Source organism: Megascapheus bottae, chromosome 28, assembly GCF_031878675.1.
Source record: "Megascapheus bottae isolate mThoBot1 chromosome 28, mThoBot2.hap1, whole genome shotgun sequence".
In the NCBI taxonomy this organism is placed as follows: Eukaryota; Metazoa; Chordata; class Mammalia; order Rodentia; family Geomyidae; genus Megascapheus; species Megascapheus bottae.
In genome coordinates, this window is record NC_143536.1 from 2,391,054 (window position 1) to 2,417,409 (window position 26,356).

Consider the following 26,356-nt stretch of genomic DNA (forward strand, 5'->3'; position numbering starts at 1 on the left):
GTTATAAAGTGGTTTTATTAAATCGATTTGGACATACTGTAGGTCAAATAATATTTTCTGAAGATAACAATTATGGACTTTAAAGCTCGACATAAAATTAGTAGCTTCAAAAGTGTTAGTCATTTTCCCAGCAACAGCATGATAAAATAATTCAACTATGTAGAAATATAGAACTCTAGGACTAGCTGGAAACTCAGAAATTTAGTCTAATGTCCTCATTTTGTGAGAACTAGACTCAAAAGATTAAACAATTTGCCCAAGCTCACATATCTAAGAGTAATAAAGCTAAAAATCAAACCAATTTATCCTAAAACTAAAATTCTACCAATGGTATTTCAACTGGCTCTCTATTAACTAAAAGTCTAGGCTTTTCTCTAACGCTCCACGCTATCATGACATGAAGTGATAAGACACTACAGTAAATTGCTGTGGCGGCCCTCAGGCCTGGGGTGGCTGCAGCTGGTACCTGTGCCCGGTGCTCTGGACAGGGCAGGGGTGGCGGCAAACCAGAGCCTGTCAGCAGAGGTGTAGGCACGGAGATCCAGGAGGTGATGGACAACCTTGGTCTCCCACTGGCCTCAGCCCACTCATTCCATCTCTGCACAAAACCCCCTTCCAGGTGACCAGAGCCAATTCCAGCATGAAGATGACCCTGAGGGTCATCGTGGCACTGCCATAGCCACCTGGAGAAGCCATCTCAGTCTCTTAGACAGCCGATAGATGCCACCACCTGACTGCCCACTTCACAGGTCCTTAATTTCCCCAAAGACTTCCTGAGCAAAAGGACTGTATGTGGGACACACATGAGAATGGGAATGAGAAGAGAAACAATGTTAAAAACTGGTCACTTTTTGTTCTTGTCACTGGGGACTTTTGGTCTTCTAAACATTCCTTGAGTTCCTCCATTTAAGTTTATAATAATCAGCAAAACCAAGTCAAAACAAACAACAGGTCTACAGAAGTCAAGATACTGGGCAGTCCAGCATCTTCCCTCCCCACGCCAATGCCAGTGCCCGCCTCCCTCCTGTCCCCAGCAAGCAGCACCTGCACTGTGGCCTGGCATCCTCTCCACCTGGCCCCAGGTGTCCTAAGCAAGGCCAGCTGCTGCCCTGGACCCTGGTGAATACTCTTCCCCCCCACCCCCCACTACATACCACCCTAGTTTATGTCTTCATAGCACTTAATCACTATCTCAAACTACATTATTTGCTTACTTGCTTATCATCTGTCTGCCCCACTGGAAGTCACCTCCATGAGCAGGGTCCTTGTCTGTCTGATCCAGTGGCATCCCCAGTACCCAGCATAGTGCCTGGCACTCAGGCCTTCAATAAATATTTGTTGGATGAATGAAAACAGAAAAAAAGATGGGTTAACAATACACATCCATGCCTACAAAGGAACTGGTATGTGGTCTAGTCTGCTATGACTCGGACACAGTGCTACCCAAGACGACAGAAACGGGGACAGGAGCTCCTCTTGACCTCCTTCCAAAGGCCCCCACCCTAGAAGGAGCCCAGTGGGCAATGTTGGAGACAAGTGTGAACACCTTGCTTCTTCCTCCCACTATTTACATTCAGTTTCTTCAAACAAAACAAACAAAACTACGTCTAACATGGAGACAAATGATTAGCAGAGTCCACCAAACTAGAAGTTCCAGGGTAGGCATGCCTGCTGACAACTTCCTGACAGGCTGGGATGAGCCAGCTAATCTAAAATGAATCAATGCCATCTAGGAAGGGCAGTGAGGTCATCTAGTGGGCTCAGAGGCTACAGGAGCTATGGAGGGTTATGGCAGGCCAAGCAAAGTGGCCCCCTCAGAATATGCTTAGTGGGGCTCTCCATTTTCAAGTGCATTGACTGGTAGACTTGAACTGAGAGGAAGGAAGGGGCATGAGCTCCAAAAGGGAGCTTCGAAGAACAGCACAGACAAAGCGACTCTAGGCACTGCTCAAGGGTTTCGGGTAGCATTTCAACCACTGAGGCCCAGTGCCAGAATCTCTGAAAACACATCCTATGACAGGCAGGGATGAGAAAGGCTGACTGCCTTGGGCACACAATCAGATTCCACGTTCCAAGTCAAGTTGAAGGACACACTGGTATGAATGAGTGACCAAACAATGCCTCACCTAGGCCTCCTCAGTGTTCTGCCAGGGACTGCTGCAAGAATTCTGGGCCAATGAAGGTACTCAGGGTTACTTCCTAGCGGCACTTAGGGGTTTTCGGATTATTAACTCTCAGCAAGTGCTCTCTCTATATGACGGCTATCTTCAGATGGTTTCTCTCCTTGGTGTGCACTCTCTGGTGGATGCACAGGCTAGTGCTCTGGCTGAAGGCCTTCCCACACTCATCACACTTGAAAGGCTTCTCTCCCGTGTGCACCCTCTGGTGGATGCACAGGCTGGAGCTCTGGCTGAAGGCCTTCCCACACCCACAGCACCTGTAGGGCTTCTCTCCCGTGTGCACCCTCTGGTGGATGCACAGGCTGGAGCTCTGGCTGAAGGCTTTCCCACACTCGTAACATTTATAGGGCTTCTCCCCGGTGTGCACCCTCTGGTGCATACAGAGGCTGGATGTGTGCCGGAAGGCCTTCCCACACTCCTCACACTTGAAGGGCTTTTCCCCGGTGTGCACCCTCTGGTGCATGCACAGGTTAGAGCTGTTACTGAAGCCCCTCCCACACTCACTGCAGACGTAGGGCTTCTCTCCTGTGTGTACCCTCATGTGAATCTGCAGGTGGGAGCTCCAGTTGAAGGCCTTGCCACACTCGTAGCACTTATAGGGCTTCTCCACCGTGTGGATTTTCTTGTGCCTGTTAAGCTTGGTGGTCGTGCTAAAATCCTTCCCACAATCATCACATTTATACACTTTCTCTCCTGTGTGGTCTCGCCAGTGAATGTGGAGCTCTGATATGTGGAAGAAACCCTTGTCACACTTGTCACATTTATGGGGCTTCTCGGCCGTGTGGATTTTCTGGTGCATGAAGAGATCAGCTCTCTCAGAGAAGAACTCCCTGCACATGGGGCACTTGTAGATCATTTTCCTATTTGGTATGGTGACTCGGAGGAGAAACTTCCTGACCAGCACGCGATCCTAGTTCCTTCTGAAGGCCTCCTACTCGGCCATCCTGCGGTCTATCTCAGGCTCGCAGTGCGTGGCAAGCTTGCAGTCAGCCTGTGCTTCTCCCTGCCTGTCTTTCTGTGGAAGGTTTCTCCCTGCATAGTGCTCCTCACCCCGTGGCATTACTGACTATAAAGTGACATTACTTCAATACAAACCCTACAACACACCAACAGAGAACTTTCTCTTAGGTCCTGAGTGGTCCACATTCGAGGTGTTTGAAGCCCTGGAATCTTCCTTGTGCAGAGCAACTTGCAGCTCGCGTCTGGAAGAGGTGTGCACAGTGTGTCCGTGAGCTGAGACACCCCGTCAGTCAGTGTGCCTCTGCCGCCCACATGCCAGGCAGGTGACCTCGCCAGTGCATAGGCTCCTTGGCGCCAGGGACAGCCGGCGCTGCTCTGTCTCCCCGCGGGCAGCTTGCCAGGCTCCTGAAATGGAAAACAAGGCGCTGAACATGCCTTCTTTTCCTAAGCACAGACCTTTCAGATTCAAGGCAGCTGCTCACTTATCTTGTGGAGGGACAGGTCTCCGTATCAAGTCCAAAGAGAATTGGGGTGCTACCACACTCTTGTTCTAGCCATGTGTGTGACCCAGTCATCACTGCCCACTGCAATGAGCCCAGAAACATAAGGGGAACTAGGACTGACAAAGCAAAGCAATCCTCTGGACTCACAGCGAGAGGCAGCTGTCCTGCACAAGAAACACACAACACAGCCCCCACCTTCGCTGCCCTCAAATCTAAGGACACATATATGACATGTTGCTGCACCCTCCCTGGCTCTGCTGTCCTCAACTCCATCCTCACATGCCCTAGACTTGCTCTGTCCCACTTTACTCAGTTTCTTGCCACTGGATTTGTTCTATAGTTCTCTCTTACTCCAAGCTGCTTTCTGCTTCAGGGCCTTTACATTCACATTCAGTGCAGAAACCACCTCTTCCTGACTCTGTGTGGTTATGAGTCATGTATACCACCTTTGCCTAAACAACGGCCTGGCTGGACTCCATTTTAATCTCATTTGATTTCTTCAAAGCAACTAACTTCTAACTATCTTCTTTGCTCCTGGTTTTGACCCACCTTCTAGCTTCATTGTGGGACAGAGCACAGACAGCTTCTCGTGCCTTTTTCCAGGCTTGAGATAAGCCAGGCTAATCCATGCAGCAAGTGGAGCAAGGAGACTCCCTGAATCTCCATATGAGGGCGGTCAGCAGTGCTTCCTCCTCATCGTCTACAGTGGCACCCCATTACCTCTTGCAAGGGTGTGTGGGTGCCTGAGGGGAGGAGTGAAGTCAGCGGAGCTGCTGCAGATCTCAATATTTAGGCAATGAAATTCAATGAAGCACTCAAAATTTCAGCAGACAGACAGCTGGATATTTAGAAAATTTCGGCAGACAGACAGCTGGATATTTAGAAAATTTCAGCAGACAGACAGCTGGACATTTAGAAAAACAATGCGTGCTTGAGTTCTAGTAATCTGTCACCTAGAAATGTACCCCAAATATGCCAGGGGGCAGGCAGTGACAGGCACAGCATCAAGGTCACACCTTGAAGTAGTGTTTACCACAGCAAACCTGCTGATGAGCCCGCACCACCACCATGTAGCAAGGACTCTAGGGAGAGGCTAAAAGGCACGGGTGGCTTGTGTATACTTACAGGTAAAAGTAATGCGGGCTAGCCGGGTTCGGCTGCTCACAGCTGTAATCCTAGCTACTCAAGAGGCTGAGATCTGAGGATCGAGATTCAAAGCAAGCCTGGGCACTAATTAACCACCAGAAAACGGGAAGTGACACTGTGGCTCAAGGAGTAGGGTGGTAGTCTTGAGCTGAAGAGCTCAGAGACAATGCCCAGGCCCAGAATGCAAGTCCCACAACCACCACCTGCAACAACAAAGTAATGAATGTGGGTGCTGGCAGCTCACACCTGTAATCCTGACTGCTCAGGAGATTGAGATCTGAGGATTGACGTTTGAAGCCAGTCGAGGCAGAAAAGTCCTAGTGAGACTCTTACCTTCAGTAACTACTCGAAAACCACAAGTGGCACGGTGGCTCTAAGTGGTAGAGAGCTAGCCTTGAGCAAAAGAGCTCAGGGACGTGCCTGGAACCCTGAGTTAAAGCCTCATGCAAAAAAAAAAAAAAAAAAGCAGCACTGTGGTGTCACCTAACCTGAGTCTTCACCTGAATCAGTACCTATGGGGGAAGAACACAAGGGTGCAACCCTCCCTAAACACTCAAAAGGAAGGGTAAACAGAAGACAAAAACCACCCCCAAGGGGCCGGGAGTTTGGCCTAGTGATTAAAGTGCTTGCCTAGCATGCATGAAGACCCGGGTTCGATTCCTCGGTACCACATACATAGAAAAAAGCCAGAAGTGGTGCTGAGGCTCAAGTGGTAGAGCGCTAGCCTTGAGAAAGTCCAAGGACAGTGATTAGGCCCTGAGCTCAAGCCTGAGACTGGCAAAAAAAAAAAAAAAAAAAAAAAAAACCACCCCCAAAACTGTAAAACAACAAAAGAACATGTAGGGGCCAGGAGTCTGGCCTAGTGGTAAGAGTGCTTGCCTAGCATGCACGAAGACCTGGGTTCAATTCCTCGGTACCACATACACAGAAAAAGGGCTCTAGCCTTGAGAAACCCCAAGGATAGTGCTCTGGCCCTAACCTCAAGCCCAGTACTGGTAAACAACAACAACAACAACACATGTGTAGTAGTAGCCTGATGGTGAATCAGTACAGAACAAGACATGGCAATGCCAGGAACCAATGTTCTACAGAAGGAAAGACACAAATATTAAACTAAGAAAATGATCTTGTGGCTGGGCACTGGTGGCTCATGCCTGTAATTCTAACTACTCAGAAAGCTAAGACCTCAGGATTGCAGTTCAAAGCCAGCCCAGGCAAGAAAGTCTATGGGACTCTTCAGTTAACCACCAGAAAACAAGAAGTGGTACTAATGCTCAAAGTGCTAGCCTTGAGCAAAGGGGACAGCAACCAGGTCCTGAGCTCAAGCCCCACAGCCCAAAACAAAAAATTAATAAAATATGTAAAATTTGATTTAGAAATTAGATTTTTTTTACTGCTCTATTACCACGTCCAGAGAGCAGTAAGAGGTGACAGTTGACGCATGCCAAGAGCCCTTTCACTGAAGACTCTGACTCAACAAGGCCCAAAATGACCGCTGGATGAATGCTGGCTTCAAGGTCAGAGCACCACTGATTGTGCCAGAGTATGAGAAGGCCCAGCTCAAGTCCTCAGCACAACCCAATGTGGAAGGAAAGGGAAACCAGCAGACAGATGCATATTTAGAAGGATAGAAGCTGGGCATGAGGCAGATGGGCAGGGATGGAGAGCCAAAGCTCTAGACACCCTGGGAAGTCAGAGAGCAGCAACTGTGTGTCCTGATTGCTAGTGAAGGAAAGGAAAGAATAAAGTGCTTCTCTCAAGCCAAGAGACAATATGACAGACTACGGTGAACACCAAAGCCGAGAGAACTGGAACTGACCATGAAAGCTGTGTGTGCAGCCTGCTATGTGATCATGGCTGATCTCAGACCCACCTGTACACAGATAGGTACAAAGTCCACACCTGGCTAGGATAACTAAAGAAGGTAATACATGGGAAAGTACCTATCAAAGTGCCTAGAGCACAGTTGAGGCTAAATAAATATTTGTTTCTTTACTTCCTACATTCTAATTAACACATGACACATTCTTTCCTTTGCCAAGCACAGCAGTTCACAGGCAAAGGTCTCTGAAGCCAGGATGATCTAATTTCCCCTAATGAGGGCTCGTCCTCTGCTCAGAGGCAGAGTTCCCTGGTGTCTGCGGCTGTCTCTGCCCACACCCACGCCCACGCCCACCCATGTTCCTCTAGGCCTTATCCTTATGTTCCATTTGTTCACAGTTCTGACCCTAGGAGATGCCTCCCTGTGGGCTCCACACCTCTCGTTGCCCTCCAGCACTACACAGAAATGCCCCAGGCCAGGCCTCAGCACATCTAGTGAATGCAAAGCAACGTACATTGTAAAAACCAGAACCAGGGGGCTAGGAGTTTGGCCTACCGGTAAAGTGTTTGCCAAGCATGCATGAAGACCCAGGTTCAATTCTTCAGTACCACATACATAGAAAGAAAAAAAAAGGCCAGAAGTGGTGTTGAGGCTCAAGTGGTAGAGCTCTAGCCTTGAGAAAGTCCAAGGACAGTGCTCAGGCCCTTAGCTTAAGCCCAGGACTGGCAAAAAAAAAAAAAGAAAGAAAGAAAGAAAGAAAGAAAGAAAGAAAGAAAGAAAGAAAGAAAGAAAACAGAATTAAGGCCACAAGTTTGGCCTAGTGGTAGCATGCATGAAGACCCAGGTTCAATTCTTCAGTACCACATACATAGAAAGAAAAAAAAAGGCCAGAAGTGGTGCTATGGCTCAAGTGGTAGAGCTCTAGCCTTGAGAAATCACAAGAACCGTGCTCAAGCCCTGAGTTCAAGGCCTAGGACTGGCAAAAAGAACAAAAACCAGAACCACTTGGAGGCAAAAGACCCAGGTGCCGGTTCTTGGTCTGACTAGCTGTGTGATTGCTGTTATTCCCATGAGCATGTGTACAAACATCAGAAGATCATGTGTCATGCAGGGTGTTTTTTGCCCTGCATGGGGGAAGGTTACAGCCCTGGTGCCTGGTGCCCCTCAATCCTCAGGAGGGAAGGCACTAACAGATTCTCAGGACAACATTAGGGCACAACAGAGTGCATGAGACCTCTTTCCGGCACTTGGCTTGCTCAGGGACCCCAGAGGAGTGCAAACTGGTGGGGTAGGAGGGGTACAGAAGTGTAGGGCTCAGATCAGACCCATTCACACGCCCATCCTAGATAGAGAAGAACCAAAGCACAAAATGCACACCTAGGACAGATGGAGAGCTCCAGCCACCCCTGGTAAGAGACAGAAGCAAGGCTCGAGGGTGATAAGGGGCAGATTAGCCACCATAGGAAGAAACCACAGAGCCAGCCAGGCAAGCAGGAGGGGAGTAGGCTGTTCTCGGCCATGCCCGAGCAGGAAGTGATGGCTTCAAGGAGCAGTGGCAAAATTAAGGATGTGGGATTCTTGCAGGTTTAGTGTATTTTTCTAACTGTGGTAAGAAATGACATAACAATTACTGTCTTAACTATAGTTAAGTGCACAGTTTAGCAGCAGTAACCTACATGAACATTGTGGAGACACCTTTTAACAAAAGCTCCCTCTTCCTGCTTCCCTGCCCTGGCAGTCCCATTCTCTTCCAGGCTCAGCTCCATGAATCTGCTGCAAGAATCTCTAGGCTGGCTATTCCACACATGGGTCACAATTCCTGAGCGAACTTGTCCAGGGAACACCGAGTGAGTAGACCTGCTCAGCAGACAGAAGGGGCATGCAGACTCACACAGAGATGAACAGCACCTGGGTTTTAGGTGGGCCCTCAGAGGGCTACAGGGACCAGTGCACTGCCGCCCACCGAAGGAAGCAGACAGTATAAGGTCCCAACCACACTGCTGCCAGTCAGTTCTGAAGATGCACGCTACTAGAGGCTGCGGCCAGATCTGACCAGTGGTTCCGGTAAACCCCTCAGCCCCAGGTACCTTGGAGGGAAGCAGGAGTGAACCATAAACCAGAGAAGACATGAGCATCCTAAGACCTCACGGAAGACTCAAGCTAGAGACCAAAAATGGTGTGAAAAGGAATTCACAAAACAGACCAACTCTTCAGTATTACCACTGTAATAAAAAAAAAAAAATGTCAGCTCAGGAGAGAATGGCGCCACCTGCCGTGGCACCAAGGTACACTTGTACTCTCTCCAAATGAGGCAATAGACCAGAACCCAATGTGGCACTCAGAAAAAGGAACCAAGAGGATGGTGCGCTCCACAAGGAGCGGTCGTGCAAGGGGAAAGCCACCACATATCTGTGTGGAGTCAACACTCCAACTCAGTACAGTCAGAGCCACGAGCCTGCTGGGAACAGGAGGAAGAGCTTGCACAGTGAAATGATGAGAGGCCTTAGGAGAGTGGGGGTGTGTATGTGGTGTGGTGGTGTTTGTCCTGGCTCACGCTTCCCAGCCACAAGGGCAGAACTTGATTCTATGACCTACACAAATCAACAAGAACACTGCATTTCAGTAATGACCCAACAAAGATGAACAGACTTCTGTCCTACAAAAAATAGGCCTAGGCTTCCTCACTTGGGGAGGGTTATTACTAAAATATGATCACATCTAGAAGCTCAAATGAGAAAAGCAAAGAGAAGAAATACTTGTGCTAAGAACATGATAGCTCTCAAATCCTATTTGCAGATACTGATGTAAAATACAACCCCCTGGGGACATAACTTCCAGGAACTAAGCTAGGGAAAAGGCCACAGGTCAAGCTTCAGAAAAAAACCACCACAAACTTCTGAAGCAACACCCTCAGCAATATAGTTTTGTTACCTCAGTGAGGCCAGAACTGTGGGAGAAAGTGGATGTGAGCTTCAGGAGCCAGGAGGGCCTGAAGGCCAAGGGGGGAATAGAAAAGCAAAGTGTCAGTGCCCAAGTGGCCCAGATGGGAAAAAGATGAACGGATGACAGCTCTCACAGAGTAAGGACCACGCATGACCAACATTAGTATCAACAAAGCTGAAGGAAGGTCACGAGGAGTTTCTTCCCCACTGAGCTCAAAGGATACTGCTTGAAAGAAACTCCAGGGACAGCTTTGATTTAAAATATTCAAAGGGGCTTCTCCATCTTGGACTAAGCGTCAGATGGGAAAAAACTTACCACAGTGCCAGGACATTCCAGTAAGGAAGAGGCAGGCTCTTTGATGGCTGAAGGGCTACAGAAGCTTGAGGTCCTTCTGGGTGGGAGGCAGAGAGAAAAAAGCAGGTTACATGGTGAAGAATTCAGGATCAAAACATTCTGAAGATCAAATGGCCCACCCAGCTCACAGAATGAGATAGCTGCTTATATTTGGAGTTTATATAAACATGGGACTGAAGACAAAGAAAGGGATGTGTACCTCGAAGCCACTGGAAGAAAATCCAGGCAGTCCACACAACTTCCCTCTGAGATATAGGAACTCGCCTGTCACAATGCGCCTGCCCTGACACAAACTTTATTCACACTGAGGAGCAGGTGCCTGGACGACTAACACACTGGCTTGCAGTTCAGAGTGGCAAGCCAGATGATGTCCAGGCATGCTTCAGCTAAAAGGAGCCTCGGAGACAAACCAGAGCCAGCCTGACTAGACCGGGCTCGAATCCTAGCCTTAACAACCCTTGCTGAATAACCTTCACCAAAAAGGTCAACAAAGGAGCTGAGTGCTGTGGCTAACATCTATAATTCGAGCTACTCAGGAAGCTGAAATCTGAAGATTGTGGTTCAAAGCCAACATGGGAAGCCAAGTCTGTGAGACTTATCTGCAATAAACCACAGAAAAACAGAAGTGAAGCTGTGGCTCACAGTGGTAGACGGCCAGCCTTGAGTGAAAAAGCTCAGGAACAAGGCCGGTAGCATGGCCTGGCCTGGCCTGCTCACCCAGCATGCCCAAAGCCATGGGTTTGATTCCTCAGTTTTACATATATAGGAAAGGCCAGAAATGGTGCTGTGGTTCAGTGGTAGAGTGTTAACCTTGAGAAAGCCCAAGGACAGTGCCCTGGCTATGAGTTCAAGCCCAGCAAGTAACAACAACAAAAATAAAAACATCAAGAAGGGAAATTTAGGGAAATAATTAAAAAGAAAGGATTATCATTTAACTATTACTTTGTTTATAGGAGTTAATACAGGAGTACTTAAAACAGTGCCATGGGGCTGAGTGATTGCCTAGCATGCATGAAGACCAGGGTTTGATTCTTTTATACCCCTTACCTAGAAAAAAAACTGGAAGTAGTGCTGTGGCTCAAGTGGTAGAACTTCAGCTTTCAGAAAGCCCAAGGACAGTGCTCAGGCCCTGAGTTCAAGGTCTGGGACTGGCAAATAAAACAACCCAGTGCCTAGCTAATTCGAGGTTCTCAACAGATTCAGGATTATGACCCCATTCACTCCACCTTCACCTTCTGCTCTGCTCTATAATGACTTGGATTAGGACGGACTTCAAGGAGAGTCACACAGACTGTGACAGTCCTGCACTGTCAGAGACTGGGTAGAACAGGAAGGCAATAGAAAAGTGAAAGTAGTGAACGAAGAATTGGCTTTGAATGAGGGATGTGTATGGGCTATGTTTTAAAGGGTAGGCATCCCTGGAGAGGGCCTCCTAGCTGCAATGCTGTGCATGCCAGACCCAGTACAGTGCACCTGCAGCTCTTGTTGAGTTGCCTCTGAGACCAAGCACAGCATGAGACCCAAAAACTTAACTGTGAGGATGGCATGGCTCAGAATGACATGAAAAGCAGCAACAAAATCAGATACCTTATCTATCGGGAATCTAAATAATACTGAAAGAGAGAGTGAGCTTGAGAGGTATGGCTGCATTTGCAGAGACTACAGAGAATTGAGGAGGAAGGTGAACCCCTCAGTAAGAGACATTCAGAGTAGGAGAAATAGGCCCGCCAGCATCAAGAGGAAGGATAGGAGACCACCAGCCAGAGGCTATCTCTGAGGCACCTGAGGTGTCTTGTAGTCCACATGCATCCCACCACATCCCATCCTTAAAATGGTCAGTATCACTCTTTATTCCTTGCAACTGCAGGAATAAATCCTTATCTTCCTGGTGGCTCTTCAGTCCTACAGCAAGCAGGTTCCTGGCATGTCCACTCTACCAGACGTGCCAAGACACACTAGCATCCCCAGCAGGGCAGGTATGTCTTACACCTGGGCAACTTATGAACCTGCCCAAGGCTACAAAAAGGCTGGCGATCTGAAAAGAAACTGACTGGTTGGGGAACATGAAAGGAAACTCACAAGGTCTAAGTTGGACTTATTTTTAGCAGTAGCAGAGTGTGGCTTTTGCTAGGCAGGTGATCTTCAACTGAGCCACACCTCCAATATACCATGTTACTTATTTCTCTGGACACTGCTAGCCATGTTCCTCGGGCTCCTACAGATTCAGGTGTGCTTTCTTCTCCATTGGAAGAAAACCTTGTGCTTTGCATGTAGGGTGAACACCTGGCCCCACGCAATCCCACGTCAGCCCTCTCAGTCAACTCTGGCTGTCACAGAAAGCCCAGGTGTTCCCAGTGCCTCCAGAGGGCGCTCCAACACCAGCTCCTAAGCTGGAGCACCATGGAAATGCGCACATGCTCCCCACAGGTTCCCCACTCCAACTGTCACAAGATGTGAAGATAACAGTAAGGAAGTACCTGAACACAATTAGGAACCGAGAAGCCTGATGTGCTCTTGGACAGTGCTGAGCACACGGAACCTGTGAAACAGTCAGCAAGGTAAGAGAGGTTTCAACTCTGTTACTGTTTGTTCACAAATAGCCTAACGGGTAGAATTTATACATTGAGACAGAGGTCTGTTCTGGCTACAATGGCCTTCTTACAATGTCCCAATACTATGAAATGTGCTGTAAAATAAGACCAGGATATAAGCTATAATTATTTGATGAACTTGCAGGGCTTTGAAAAATAGATGAGCTCAAGAATAGCTTTATTGAACGTTCTACAAGGTATCGGGTGACCGCCTCATGTTCCAGAGTTAGAATAAAGAGAACGATGCTTAAGTGCTTCTAATCTCCAAAAATAAAGTTCATTTCAAAAACCTTTCTTCTCCTTTTTGTAAAAAGTGTCTGCCGTCACGAATGGCCTCCCTGTGACTTGGTGTGTTGACTTTAAACCTGGGCTAACAACTTCGACCTGCCAAATTAGTTCACTCTTGGCCTCTGCCTCCGTGGTGCTAGGGCTCCACTGAAGGAGCCTTATGCTGTTAGGCAGGGGCTCTATTGCTTGAGCCATGGACCTTTAGGGCCTATCTAGGCTATTTAAAACTGTATTGATTCCAGGCAGGCTCAAGCATCCTCTTCTTGGTCCATTCTGGCTGGACAGGAGGACTCAGCACAACAGGGAAACCCGCTCCTGTTGGCCTCCCAATAGTGTTGTACTCAGAGGTGAACTGAGACCGCCAGGTTCTCTTCCCTGAGAAGTCAGCTAGAAGTGGAAAGGCTGGGTTTAAGAAGCAGGCTGAAGGATGGCAGAGCCAGGATGGCTTTGGAGGGGCATCTACAGAGCCCAGGAATCCTTCAAACTGGACTGGCCCCAGACCAAAAGGACAGTGACTCTTAGGGGAGATGTCCCACCAGGGCCCCGCTACAATCCCAGTTACAGGAAGGGTCCTTCTGTCCCCTTCACATGCTCAAGCCAAAGCCTGCCCCCATCATCAAGTCAAGGACACTACCTTTGAAGTTCCTTAAACTGCTCTACTTAACCATCTACCCTGTCACAATTTGGACTCAAGCCACCACCACCACCACCACCCCCCTCAATGTCTTATTTCTTCCTAACCTCTTATTATTCTAATAATCATTCTACAACGAAGTAGAATCTTCTTTACTGCTCAGGTTTTTCCAGTAGGTCTCACTCACTCATAGTTCAATTTCCAAACAAAAATAAACACAAAAACTTGTTATGTAGCTAAGGTGTCCTCAGGATATTTTACAAATGCTATGTTCCGTAATAAATATATATTATATTATAATTATATACATATACACGCACACAAAGGCAGACAACTCAAATCACCCAATCCCTTCAAATCCAGACTACTCACCCCATTAAAAAAAAAAGTCTAATCAGAGAGAATAAAACTTGCTGCACCAGTGCCAGTGGCTCACACCTGTAATCGTGGCTACTCAGAAGACTGAGCTCTGAGGATCAGTTTGAAACATCCTGGTAGGGATGTTCCTGAGACTTTTTTTTTTTTTGCCAGTCCTGGGCTTGAGCTCAGGGCTTGAGCACTGTCCTTGGACTTTCTCAAGGCTAGGGCTCTACCACTTGAGCCTCAGCAACACTTCCGGCTTTTTGCTATGTATGTGGGGTACCGAGGAATCGAACCCGGGTCTTTGTGCATGCTAGGCAAGCACTCTACCACTAGGCCAAACTCCTGGGCCTCTTCCTGAGACTCTTCTCCGTAATAAGGAAAAAGCCAGAAATGGACCTGTGGATCAAGTTGTAGAGTACTAGTCTTCATCAGGAAAAAAAGGTAGGGACAAGGATAGTGCCTAAGCCCTAAGTTCAAGCCCCAGTTCTGATATATAGAAAAGGGCTGGAGATTTATCTCAAGTAGTAGAACACTTAAAAAGGATGAGGCCCTGGGTTCAGTATTGTTAAAACCAAAAACCAGTAATACCTGTGCTGTTAGGATTACTTTCCTTACTAAAAGATTCCAGTACCAGGGGCCGGGAGTTTGGCCTAGTGGTTAAAGTGCTTGCCTAGCATGCATGAAGACCCGGGTTCGATTCCTCGGTACCACATACATAGAAAAAAAAAAAAAAAAAAAGATTCCAGTACGGGTACAATGGGCTGCAAAGCCCTACTGCAACACACAGAACTCCTTTCCAGCCGCTCACTCCTGATTTCTTTTTTAGCTAGACCTGGAGTCTTCAAAATCACTTCTTTTACCATATATCATATAGTTTCTTTTTTTTGTGTGTGTGGGGGGAGGTTATAGGGCTTGAACTCTTTAGCTCAAGGCTGAAGGCCCTGCCCCTTGAGCCACAGCGCCACTTCCTGTTTTCCCGAGGTTAATTGGGGCTAAGAGTCTTACAGACTTTAGTGCCTGGACTGGCTTTGAACTGAGATCTGAGGATCTCAGCCTCTTGGGTAGCTAGGATTATAGGCATAAGCCACTGTGCCTGGCTCCATTTGTTCATTTCTTATGTGAACAGGTTTGAGTGGTCTGTGCAACACTCTATGTATTTGTACCACCTCAAATCTCTTATTCTGTCAAGTTTACCCCCAAATGGGCATCTCCATAAGATTTAAACATCACGCCCAGGACTATTCAGGGTACCTTCTGGTCTTTGTATAGACCTCAGTTGTCTCAATGCCATACCTGTAAGTTTTGTGCTCTCTTTGTTGTGAGGTCACTGCCAGGGGAGTATTTGTTCCTTCCATTTATTTTCTGCTAGACTATTTTGGCATTCAGAAAACTATGGATTTTATGCATGTATCACGTGGCTCATTTAGTCCCTAATTTTGTCTCCTTGTTCACAATTATGTCACTTACATCTTAAAATGCTACACATCATTGAGCCAATATTTAAGTTGTTAAAACTAGTTGATTCTGCCTATAAATTCAGTAAGAACTTGCTTTCCCTGGAGGGACATAAAAGGTCATTTGAATGTGCTGTTGCACAGGAATATGAGTACAATTTGCACCACCAGGAAACAAATTCTAAGTATTACAAGGAGAGCATTACCTAGTGTTGGAGTTTTTGTTTTTGAGGGATCGGTCATGGGGCTTGAACTCTGGGCCTGGGCACTGTCCCTGAGGGCTTCAGCTCAAGGCTATAGCTCTACCACTTGAGCCACAGCACCAATTCCAGTTTTCTGGTGGTTAATTGGAGATGAGAGTCTCATGGATTTTTGTGCTTGGCTGGCACTCAGCCTCCTGAGTAACTAGGATTACAGGCATGAGCCACTGATGCCCAGCTTAGTGTTGGATTTGTTAACATGATTTATAGTCAACCTACTGGCCAGCCTCTCCCTTTATTGTTTTTGATGGACCCACGATACAATTCAGTACCAGAGCTTGCTAGGTAGGTAGGTGCTCTACCACAGAACAGAACCCAGCCCATATCACATCTTTTACAGCATGCAACAAAGCACTAGGAAAAATGTGCTTTAAGAAGTTTTTGCCACCTTAGTCTACCAACCACTTTCAAAGGTGCCACTGAGCTGTGTGACATGGAGGAGAGCAGCCATCACCAGTTAGAGAAAGGGGAGGCTTGGAAAGATCATGTGCCCACCACAAGGTCGCAAGACTGGTAAGCAGTCCAGTCATCATAGCTACCTACCTCAGGGGAGGAGCCATGTTGCCACAGGTAAATTCTTAACCAAAGAGAACGTCCATCATAAACACCTCCTCTCTGTAATTAGCACAGATCTCTGCTCCCTTGAACAAATTCCATCTCACCAAAGAATAAACACCACTTAAAAAAAATCTGCTTTAAAGCTGAAACTTCCATTGCTATCCATGTGGGAAATGGCTCAACAGACTTCAATATACCTAAACTATGGAACACAACGCAGACGCTATGAAAAACGAAGAATTATATGCTAAAAATGAAAAGACAAAAGTATTCGTTGGCTAACATTCGTTAAAAACGAAGGTGGTGGTATAGGGATCCACTGAAAAGTGTGTTTCAAAGATCTCGAAGAATATACACTACACACATATTCTTCATCTCTAAGACAGGTTGTAATCCAAAGGCTTTTGCCATCTCTGGGAGTCAGTGGCATATACCAAGAAAAGGTATAACAAATCTAAAAGTTAATTTCTAAGTTGTAAATTAACCAGTAGGTTGAACAAGGTCATTTATTCCGCTTTGAAACGCTACCCTTCTACAAAGGAAGTGGCCGTCCCTCCCCCCCCCAAAAGAACACATAAACTTGAAACAATACACTCTTTAAATCTCCCCAAACGTCGTCCCCGTGGTAGACAGGGAAGACCTTGGACGTCTTTTTCAACACTGGGTCTTCTTTGTTGAAATAAGACGGCAGTGTACAGAGGCTCAACTCCGACCGTACGGGGCCGGCTGCTGGGAGAAGCAGACTTGTGTAGTTGGACAAGCCAGGTCTCACAAAGAAGTCGACTTGGGAGGGATCTGGGAGGTGAACTGACTGATCTGGAAGGGGCCAAGCTGGGGAGGGGGCTCTGTGGAGTTCTTCAGAAGCAGGGGGCGACACGGCAAGTCCTGGCGGAGGAGGGCGTGGGGCCCGTGGCCGCAGGGGCCGGGAGGGCTGCGGCGTGGTCGGCCGGCTTACCTGGTGCGAGGCCGGCCCCAGTTGTGGTCACACAATGGAGGCGTCCAGCGGCAGCAGCCTTCGGCGCCGGGTGCGCCCCGCGTGCCTCATCACCTGAGCGGGATGCTCGGGGATCACGGCCGGACGCGGAGGCTTTACTGTTTAAAAAAAAAAGGACAAAACCCCACGACGGGCACCATGTAGCGGGTCGCTGCGAGCCGCCCGGCGCCCCTCCCGGGACCCGCCTGGAACGGCTCCAAGGCGCGGCCCCACGGCTTCCAGGGCCGCCGTGCTCCCCCCCTTCCCCCGGCTCCGACAACAATGGGGCCGGGCTCGGGCTCCGGCTCCCGCGGGGCCTGCGCCGGCCTCGCCCTGCCGCTGCCCACCCGGCGCCCCTCGGGCCGGGGCTTAGGGCGAGTCGCCTTTCCGGGCCCGGGCGCCGGCGGCTCGGCTCGGGCCTGCGCGGCCGGGGCGCGCGCTGACCGTCCTTCCCCGCCACCCCCGCCCCGGCCGGCCGCGGCCCGGGCCCGTCCCGAGCGGAGGCTTGTTTTCCTTTTCTTTAAGGCACTCCGCCGCCTTCCAGCCCCCAGCCCGCTCCCCGCCCCACGCCCCGGCCGGCCAAGCCCAAGACACACTCGAGCGCCCGGCGGCCCAACTCACTGCAAGTGCGGGCTGCGAGCGCCCCAGGCCGCGGGCTCCGCGCGCCCCCCGGCCCGCTCCTCAGGGGACGCCTCACAGGTGCGCCTCAGAGCTGCGCGCGCGCGCGCTCCGCACACCCAGACGCCTCCGGGGGACGGCGCGCGTGCGCACGCGCGAGGCCCGCGACCCCCCCCGCCCCCGCCCGGGTAAACGGGCGCCGCACGCATGCGCAGCCTGTGGCCCCGCCCCCACGGCCCGGCGCGCGCTCCCGCGCGCCTCTCCCCTCACCCCCTCCCTCCTCCCTCCCCCGCCCAGGTCCGCGTTACCCAGGGCAACCGCAGTGCGGCCGCACCTGAGCTGTGCGCCTGCGTCCTACGGCCAGCCCTTCGGTCCCCTGCATCCTCGCCCCCGCCCTGCCGCAGCTGGGGGGAGCGGGGCGTCGCCCCCTCCCTGCCGAGTGAGTATCCACCGGCTTCCCGCCCCTCGCGACACTCCCAGACCCGCAGCCGCGCCGGTGCCTCGGCCCTGCCCGCCCGGTCAGCGCGGCCGGGCCTCGCCGCCGCCGGCTCCCGGCGTGCACCGCGGCGAGCGCTCCGAGCAGCCGGCGGGATGCGCTGGGCGGGCGGCGCCCACTGACCCCGCCGCCGCCTGCCCCGCACGCCCCGCCCATGGGCCGCGGGTCCGGCCGCCGCCCGCCGGGAGGACCGCGCCCAGCGGGTTAGCCGCCGGAAGGACCACACCGGCCGCGCCGCAGGTGAGGCGGTGCCCGAGGCGCGCCGCGTCCCGCCCCGCTCACCTGGCCGCAGGCGGGGGCCGGGGTGGGCGCCCCTGACCCGACCGCAGGCCCACCGCCGGGGGCCCGGGGGGAGCAGCGCCGGCCGCGCGGGTGCGCAGCGGGGGCCCGCCGGGACGCGTCGGGGGGACCCAGTGGGGCGCCGGTCCCCGCCGGGCCGGGGCCGGGGCCGGGGCCGGGGCGCGCCCGGGCGCCGGCGCGGCGGAGGAGGACAGGCCGGCCGCCAGCCCCGGCGGGGACCGCGGGCGGCGAGCCAACCGCATTGCAGGTGCAGCGGCGGCGGCCGGGGCCGAGCCGGGAGCGGTGGGCGGGGGCCGTCCCGTCCCGTCCCGCCGGCGCGGAGCTCCCCTCCCGGTAAGTGGCGGGGTCGCGGTCCCGAGCCCCGGGCCGCTGCCTCGGCCGCCCCGCCCGCCCGCCGCCGCCCGCTCCGAGTTTCGCTAACTTCCCTTTTCACCTCCAGCTTCGCGGTGGGTCCGCTAGTCCACGAGGAAGGGAGGTGGCCGTAGGGAAGGAGGAGCGGGCCTTTAATAATAACCGCACTCACCGGGCGGCCTGGTCACAAAAGACCAACTCCTCCGCCGAAACACGTTTTAAAAAATACACAAACTTGAGAGTTTTAAAGCGAGAACCGCCGTTTCGCCACTTAGACATCTGAAGAACTTTCCAAGTGACTTACACCTCTGAAGACTTTGACATTTGTGTATTTCTTTTGACTATCTGTTGCCTAAGGGGCTGATGTTGCAAATCGGTCTGGAAGAAGACTTTTAAGACTTCGGATTTTATATGTATGTGTGTATGGAAAAACTTTAGTTTTTAATTGTTCCTTTGCATTGTATAATTACTCAGTGGGTTTAGGAGTTTTTAAATTTTGAAGTAGAGAACTATTAGGTATGTGGAGTAGATTTTTACTGTAATACATTTAAATGTCTTCATGGAAGACATAGAGGTTATGGAGTTTTAAAAGTAGGTATTTCTGTTGAGTCTTTTAAGATACGTAAATTAATCTTTTCACTTACAACAGATCATTTGTTTGGGGTTCTTAAGTCTGGTCCGTAATAGTTGGGAGATTGACTTTCATATCATTACCTGCTTGTCTGCCTGAGCTTGAGGTCGTTGATTCTCAGCACAGTCTTAAGAAATACTTACAAAACAAATCTTTTTCCTTCAGTCTAGAACAAGATCAGCCACAGAAAAGTTGTCATACATAGTAGGCACACACATGTATTTACTAGGAATGAATTCTGCCTTCCAGGTGGCATGTCTTTCAATGACAGGTGCCTTTATATGCTTTATATTCCAAAGCTGCAGTCAGTGTTAGAGACAAGGACTTCTGGATGCATTAGGTAGATGCTGGCTTGGCTCTCTCTCTCATCTCACCAGTTCTGATGTTTCAGCCTGCAGCAAGATTTGGTTAGGACGAGAATACGTCCAAATCCTCTTCAGATATTCCCAGGTCTGTCATGAGCAGAAGGACTTCATGTGCTTAGAGTCATTTCTGAGCACAGAGTAGGAACAGGAAGCAGCTTATCACTGAAAACAAAAGGTGCACCATTAGAACTTGCAGCAGTGGAGAGGGGCTGTTTCTCCTCTGGGGGTCCAGTAGGCTGCTTGGTTCTTCCTTTCCAACAATGGCTACTCTGGATATCATAGAGTTGAGGGGAGGGGCTTTGGGAGGGGCTCCTATGGAAACTGGATTTCTCTTTGCCTTTTGTTTCCAGTGCTACTGGCTTCTACAGTTGTAGGTACAGTGGAATCCCCAATATGAAACACTGGGAAGGTTTCTGCCTGGTGTAGAGGTGATTCTAGCCCTGTACTGTGCTGATCTGGGTCTTACCTGTAATAAAGCGCTCTCACATTCAGCATATTATTTTTAAAGTATTTCGTATTCTTTTGGCTTTGTTTTCTACAGTAAATGTTTTTTTTTTCAGAAGGCAAGCAAAGTGGTTTTTTTTAATCCTGTTTCTAAAACTTGAAATGTCAGCCATTGTTTGAGAGTCAGCGAGTTGTGAAGGTACATAGGGTTTTTTTTTTTTCCTTAGCTGAGATTTTTTAGAAGACACTGATTAAGAGATCATTCTTGTGCTTACTCTGCATTTTAGTTTCTGTGCGTTTCATTATTCAAATACAATTGGAGTTTTACGGTATAGAAAAGTCCAATCACATCCACCAACAGTAATTGTGTTGAATGTTTTTCAGTGTGTCTGGATGGTTTTAAAGTATATTCTGGCAGCTGAAGGGAAAACAAAGCCAAGACTAGAATTATAGTGAGCTGAAAAGACTGGGTGAATGGGAGCAGTATGTTTGAGGAAGAAGACATGCTGCACTTTGCTAAGCCATCCTGGGGTAAAGTGATAACCCAGCCATTGTCTAGCTCCATGCCTGCCCCAAGTGGGCCGCCATGGTTAAGACTCTGGGCTGTGGCCAGGAAGCAGGGCGGCTCCTGTGCTCATCAGAGAGCTTCAGTGCTAGGACCAGTTGCCAGGACCTAAGTGCCAGAGATGGAAACCTGGCCAATGGAGTTAAACCTTGGCCAGGTCACTCTAATTTAGGGAAAAGTTAGAGAAAGAAACCAATTCTGAGTTCATATCAGCATGTACTGCATTTTTAAAATACCTTTTCAAAATAGCTTGTCTCTTTTATTCTTTAGCGGATAAATTTGTGCCTGTTACCACTGACTGAATTTGGGTGTAGGAACTGGCCTGGACTTTGCAGGTTGGTTTGGGCGAGACAAACGTAGATTATTTCTACCCTGTGTACCAGGGGTAGTAGACCACTGCCAGGGAGCTCTGGCCAACCCAAAATGGAGAAAGCGTTGGAAATCTTTATTCCTTCAGGAAAAAAATTGTAAATACTACTTGAAATATTATTACTGAAGCAACAGCATTTAGAATGCAACCTTTGTAGGGGTTAACGTATGCTTAGTAGAACACACTACTTGAAAGGTCTCTGTTAGAGTATTACTGGCATTTACAGGCACATGCCCATGCTGGAGAGTAGATGGAGTACTTCAGAGGGGGCCAGCACCTCTCGCCTGCAGCCTTGGGGAAGCAAGTGTACGTCTTCCTTCAGCCAGCTTAGCAGCCAACAAGAGCAGGCTTAGGGCTCATGGGGCTGACGGTGACTAACACATAGGTTGGAGTGTCTGTCATACAGTCACAAATGCTGTGACAATCGGTATCCAGGCTGTGACGGGATTCCTGGGATAAAATGGATGGGTCCTGCAGTGCAGTGACAGGATGGTGGACTCCATGGTGACACAGCCACCGCTCCACCCTACAGCAGTGGGTAGCCAGTACCTGGTTCAGTGCAGCCTGTGGTGGCTAATGCTAGCCATTGGCTATCTATATGGCTACTGTGGATGGCCTATCTACACTTGAGCTAATTCAACACAGTGAAATGGAAAACACGGGGCCGGGAGTTTGTCCTACTGGTAGAGTGCTTGTCTAGCATGCACAAGACCCGGGTTTGATTCCTTGGTACCACATACACAGAAAAAGCCAGAAGTGGTGCTGTGGCTCAACTGGTAGAGCTTTAACCTTGAAAAAGCCCAAGGACATTGCTCGGGCCCTGAGTTTAAACCCTAGGACTATAGGGAAAAAAAGAAAGAAAAGTAAAACAGTTCCAAAGACATGAGCTGGTTTTCCTAGCAGCTCCTCTGGTGGAGCTGGCAGAAAATGTGATTCCTCTAGGTGCCCTCATTGACAGCAGACAGTTCAGCAGCAAGAAATGCCAGGCAAAGAACGAGAGCTGCTCCCCCCAACGTGTGGCCTGTGCTGACCCAGTGTCTGCCACTGAAAAGAAGGGACTGCAGCTTCCCCATGAGAGGTGGGGAAGAGGTGGGGGAGGGAGGGAAGGGAGGCACCTGCTGCCACTGTTGGGAAACATGCTGAAGCTCCTGGTGTGGTGCCAGCCTACCCCTGGCAGTTTGGAACACTGACACAGCCCCACTCCTGTGTGGCCACACTTAGGGCAAGCATTCCAGAATATACTGGGAAGAACCAGCAGTTTCTGTCGGTAAGGAGACATTTGGGCCTTATCTCCCAGAGCTGCCTTGAGGACAGGCTCCAGACCCCCACACGGTGGATACTGGAGAGGCATACTCTAGGAGGGCCTGGTGCACGGAAGGTGCCAGCTTTGGGTAAAAGACTTGCATTTTGTGCCTGCATTGGTTCTTTATAAATGTTGCCAAGGTCTTCACCCCATGAGCAAGTTCCTTAAAGGGGAAGGGTCAGGGATGACCCTTGTATAATTGTTCCAGCAAGTAGGTGACTGAGCCTGATACATGCATGCGAATACAAGCTGTTGTCGCTATTTTTAAGTTTTTGTTTTTTGCCAGTTATTGGGGACTGAACTCAGGGCCTGAGCACTTTCCTTGGGCTTTCTCAAGGCTAGAACTCTACCACTTGAGCCACAGCACCTCTTTTCTATGTATGTGGTACCGAGGAATCGAACCTGAGTCTTCCTGCATGCTAGGCAAGAACTCTACCACTAGGCCAAACTCTCATTGCTATTTTTATGAACCATTTTCTGCTTTTCCTGATTTAAAAAATGTCCACATGCTGTAGGCCTACAGGCTGTGGTGGGACTGAATTGTTTATTGGACTTCCGTGTGTTGTATGTTATGGTTTGTTGTTATTTAGCACTGTTTGGGGGGACAGGGTCTGGTGCTGCAGCATGGGCTGGCCTGGACCATGCAGCCCTCCTGCCTTGGCAGATGTGTACCACCGCACCAGCTGCTGATGCACCTTAAAGAGCAGAGTAAGACATGGAAGCACCTGCATGAGGCGGCGGCAGCAGATGGCTGCTGCTTCCCATGCTTCCACCTGTCAGTGGCTCTGCACGTGTCCCAGGCTGACCACCCTGCCTGCACATGCTGAGTGCTGGACCCCAGATGGCCAGTAGGTGTGCCCAGAGCTGGCTCAACCAGAGGACAAAGCATGTCCCAGGCCATATGGACAGGACACTCTGAACCCAAACCATTCCGTTCCAAAAATGCAGCTTCCTGCAGTTCTTACGAGTGAAGAATCTAAAGAGAGAGTGGCACCAGAAGAATGTGCAGCTGCAGGCCACTGGATCTCACAGTGGGGGCACGCGGCCAGACATGGCGGAGACTGGACCAAGCCAGCCTGGGAATGTGGCAAGCACAAGCAAGAGGCTGAGCTGTAGCTGCAGGCGGAAGACACTGAATGTGTCCATTCTCGGTAAGCTCCCTGTGGTGAGGTGCTGTTTCCTTTCTCCTGAGTCTTCCATTCTCCACCCAGGGCTTCACCTCCACCTGCACGGCTTTTCAGCTCTTTCTGCTGTGTCAGTGTACTGGTGCCTCATTTCTCTAAGATAGCCCATATCTCGTGACAAAGACAAAACCTAAATAATAGCATACACACTGCTTCCCTCACATCGTCTCACCAGCCTTGCCTGGGTCTTAGCATTGTTTGTGGATTTCATATGACAGACCCTTGGTACTGGGGACTGAACTTAGGACCTGTGTTTGCTAGGCAGTGCCCCACCACTTCAGCTACCTATATATAGCAGCCCTTTTTGCCTTTGCTTGTTTCTCAGTTAGGGGTTCAAGGTAACCTCCCCTAGCCAGCCTCAAATTGCAATCCTCTTATCTCCATCTGCTGAGTAGCTGGGGTGACCAGTGTGTGCCACGCCGGGCTCATGGCAGACGTTAGTGATGGACAGGTGCTTAGTAGGTGCTTGTCCCCTCCCAAGGAGTGAACTGAGATTAAAGAACTAGAACACGTGAGTCTGGGGATTCTCTTGGTCCTGACATAACACAAGAGTCATTGTGGGTGCCATGACACCAGCAAACGGCCCCTTGCGCAGGAAGCTCACGGATGGGAAACCTTGAAAGAACTGAACTTCCAGATAGGGCCACTGGAAGCACTGGATAGCAGGTCAAGGGTCGGACAGCTGGAAGTGGACATGCTGAAGCCATCGGAAAAACATCTCGAGAAGTGGAGATCCAGGGAAATGACAAATGTCTTCTGAAAGAGTAAGTCTTCCATAATGCGACTCTTACTGACTCAAGTTCGTATTCCTAAGAGACAGACATGCAGTAAATACAAAGAGCCGCTGGGTGGCCCAAGTAACCACTGCAGTGAGACGGATGAGATGCCTGCCCAAGGTGACTACTCCTTGCATGGATTGAGACAAGCTCAGAGACCTCTGTCCCTGCCGCATTGACACTGTCTGGAGGTCATTGTTATAGGCCCATTTGAAGATGGGCAGGTGAGAGAAGGAGAGCTGGTGTTGCCCCTGGCGGCATGGCCGAGTTCTAACGCCCCGGGAGATGCTACAGCTGGGACCCAGCCCGACTCTCCACAACAACACGGCAGGTCTCGTCTTTCTGTGAGGGGCAGTTGTCGTCTGGTATGTTCTGTAAGAACTAATGACACAATGGTTTCCCTTTCCATAGCAATGGAAGCGAAGCAGGGCTAGACCAGCATGTGCAGAGCTCTTGCTAATGAACACCTTTCTTCTCTTAAATCCAGCTCCTCCTCCACAGCAGCATCCAGCTGCCTGGACAAGGACGTCCGTCATTTGAGTCAGTTGAAATGGTTCATCCCATAGACCTGAGAGGGAGAAGGGAGTTTTAGAGCAGTGGCTTACCCTCTCTCTTCTTGCCCGAGGGTTGCCATTGAGTGTGGGTGTGAGCACTGCGATGTGGTCGGCAGCTCCACATTTAGGCCACTGTACCTTTGACTTGTCAGGAGAGCTCACCACCAGATGTAGACATGCGAGCACTAATTAGATGTGGCCTGCTTGCTTGTCCGTTCATTAAAGGGAAATATGGTGTGGAAAACTTTGAAGTGTAATGAGAGATTTATGTGCTTAAATTGCTGGCTCAGGTCACCCTGGTAGAAGTTAGCAGTTCACAGAAACAGTGTCTGTGAATCCCTGAACATTTTCTACTCCAGCTATGGATAAGGCTGTGGGGGATCCCTAAGCGCATGTATCCTGTGGGCTGCTCAGGAAAGCAGCAAGTCCTAGCAGAGCCCCTGACCCTGCCTGCCTCACCTCCTCTTCTCCAAGCACCCTCTTTTACCAGACCCACTCTTGGCGAATCTAGAAGTCTGTGGTGTCTCATGCAGCATGCCCAGCCCTGGGCCTGAGGCCAGGCCATGGGGTGCTTCTACTACTGCCTCCTGCCCTGGGCGCTGTCACAGGGTGATGGCCTTTTGGCCTGTTGGCTCAAATGGTGGCTCTTTTCCCCAAAGGCCCAGCCAGCAGCTGAGTACTCATTCCCTGGCCTGCACAGCCCACCTAGAGACACCCCAAAGCTGTATCGGGTACCTATGTTCTTCACCAAGGGGTCACACCCTGATCAGTGTACAGAAACTGGACATGGTTTTTAAACAGAAGCCAGGTGGAAACGTGACTGTCAAATGCCCATGTGGGCTGTCCTGTGCTGTCAGGACAGCAGGGGGAGCAGAGCCGCCCTCTTCTTTGTCATTTCTACATCTTGGAGACCCAGAATCATTGCTTTTGTAAAATTGCCCTCCCCTTCTATCAATTCTTACAGTTCAAGATTACCCTAGTGTGTATAATAATGATGTGTTAGTGCTTTGTTAGAGGATATCGAGCGATCGTCTTTGAAGAGAAACCACTTCTGGCTAAGTAGCAGTATGTGCATACTCAGTTAAGCTAGGTAGTACCAAAATAGAATTTTAAAGTAAAAATCCCCCATAATGCACCATGAAAAATGGATTACATCGCTCTCAGTTTTCCTAGTTTCTCCCCAGATTCTATATAATGTAATGTATTGGTGTTAGACACACAGCTTTTTGTTTTGTGAAGCTCTCTCTAGCCCAGGCTGGTGGAACCTTTTGTGGTCTCCAGTGAGCTGTGATTACAGGAGTGCCACCAAGCCTGGCATGTACACACACTTAATATACTTAATCTGCCACTGTGTGTTCACTGTCAATAAA

The 26,356-nt window shown here is 49.9% G+C and overlaps 2 protein-coding genes across 6 annotated transcripts in view; one reads left to right on the forward strand and one right to left on the reverse strand.

Annotated features, from left to right (window-relative positions):
• On the reverse strand, positions 1–18,108 carry Znf664 (zinc finger protein 664). Of its 3 annotated transcripts, none has more exons than XM_090319873.1 (4): positions 17,982–18,108; positions 17,012–17,148; positions 9,870–9,945; positions 1–3,545 (listed from the first exon to the last, which is right to left on the reverse strand). In XM_090319873.1, the coding sequence occupies exon 4, from the start codon at positions 3,034–3,036 to the stop codon at positions 2,251–2,253; it is 786 nt and encodes a 261-aa protein (XP_090175999.1). In that variant the 5' UTR covers positions 3,037–3,545; positions 9,870–9,945; positions 17,012–17,148; positions 17,982–18,108; the 3' UTR covers positions 1–2,250. The 3 variants fall into 3 exon arrangements, with proteins under 3 accessions (XP_090175999.1, XP_090176000.1, XP_090175998.1); XM_090319874.1 differs by lacking the exon at positions 17,982–18,108 and adding an exon at positions 17,651–17,749 and having other exon boundaries at positions 9,870–9,942; XM_090319872.1 differs by lacking the exon at positions 17,982–18,108 and adding an exon at positions 17,651–17,749.
• Ccdc92 (coiled-coil domain containing 92) overlaps positions 17,964–26,356 on the forward strand; it is an 18,775-nt gene continuing 10,382 nt past the window's right edge. Inside the window, exon 1 of one of the 3 annotated variants that reach the window (XM_090319871.1) lies at positions 17,964–18,086. The gene's annotated coding sequence lies outside the window, so the exon portion shown is untranslated. Of the gene's footprint in view, positions 18,087–18,209; positions 18,384–24,037; positions 24,421–26,356 lie in introns of those variants that run through there. The other 2 variants (XM_090319870.1, XM_090319869.1) reach the window with 2 other exon arrangements.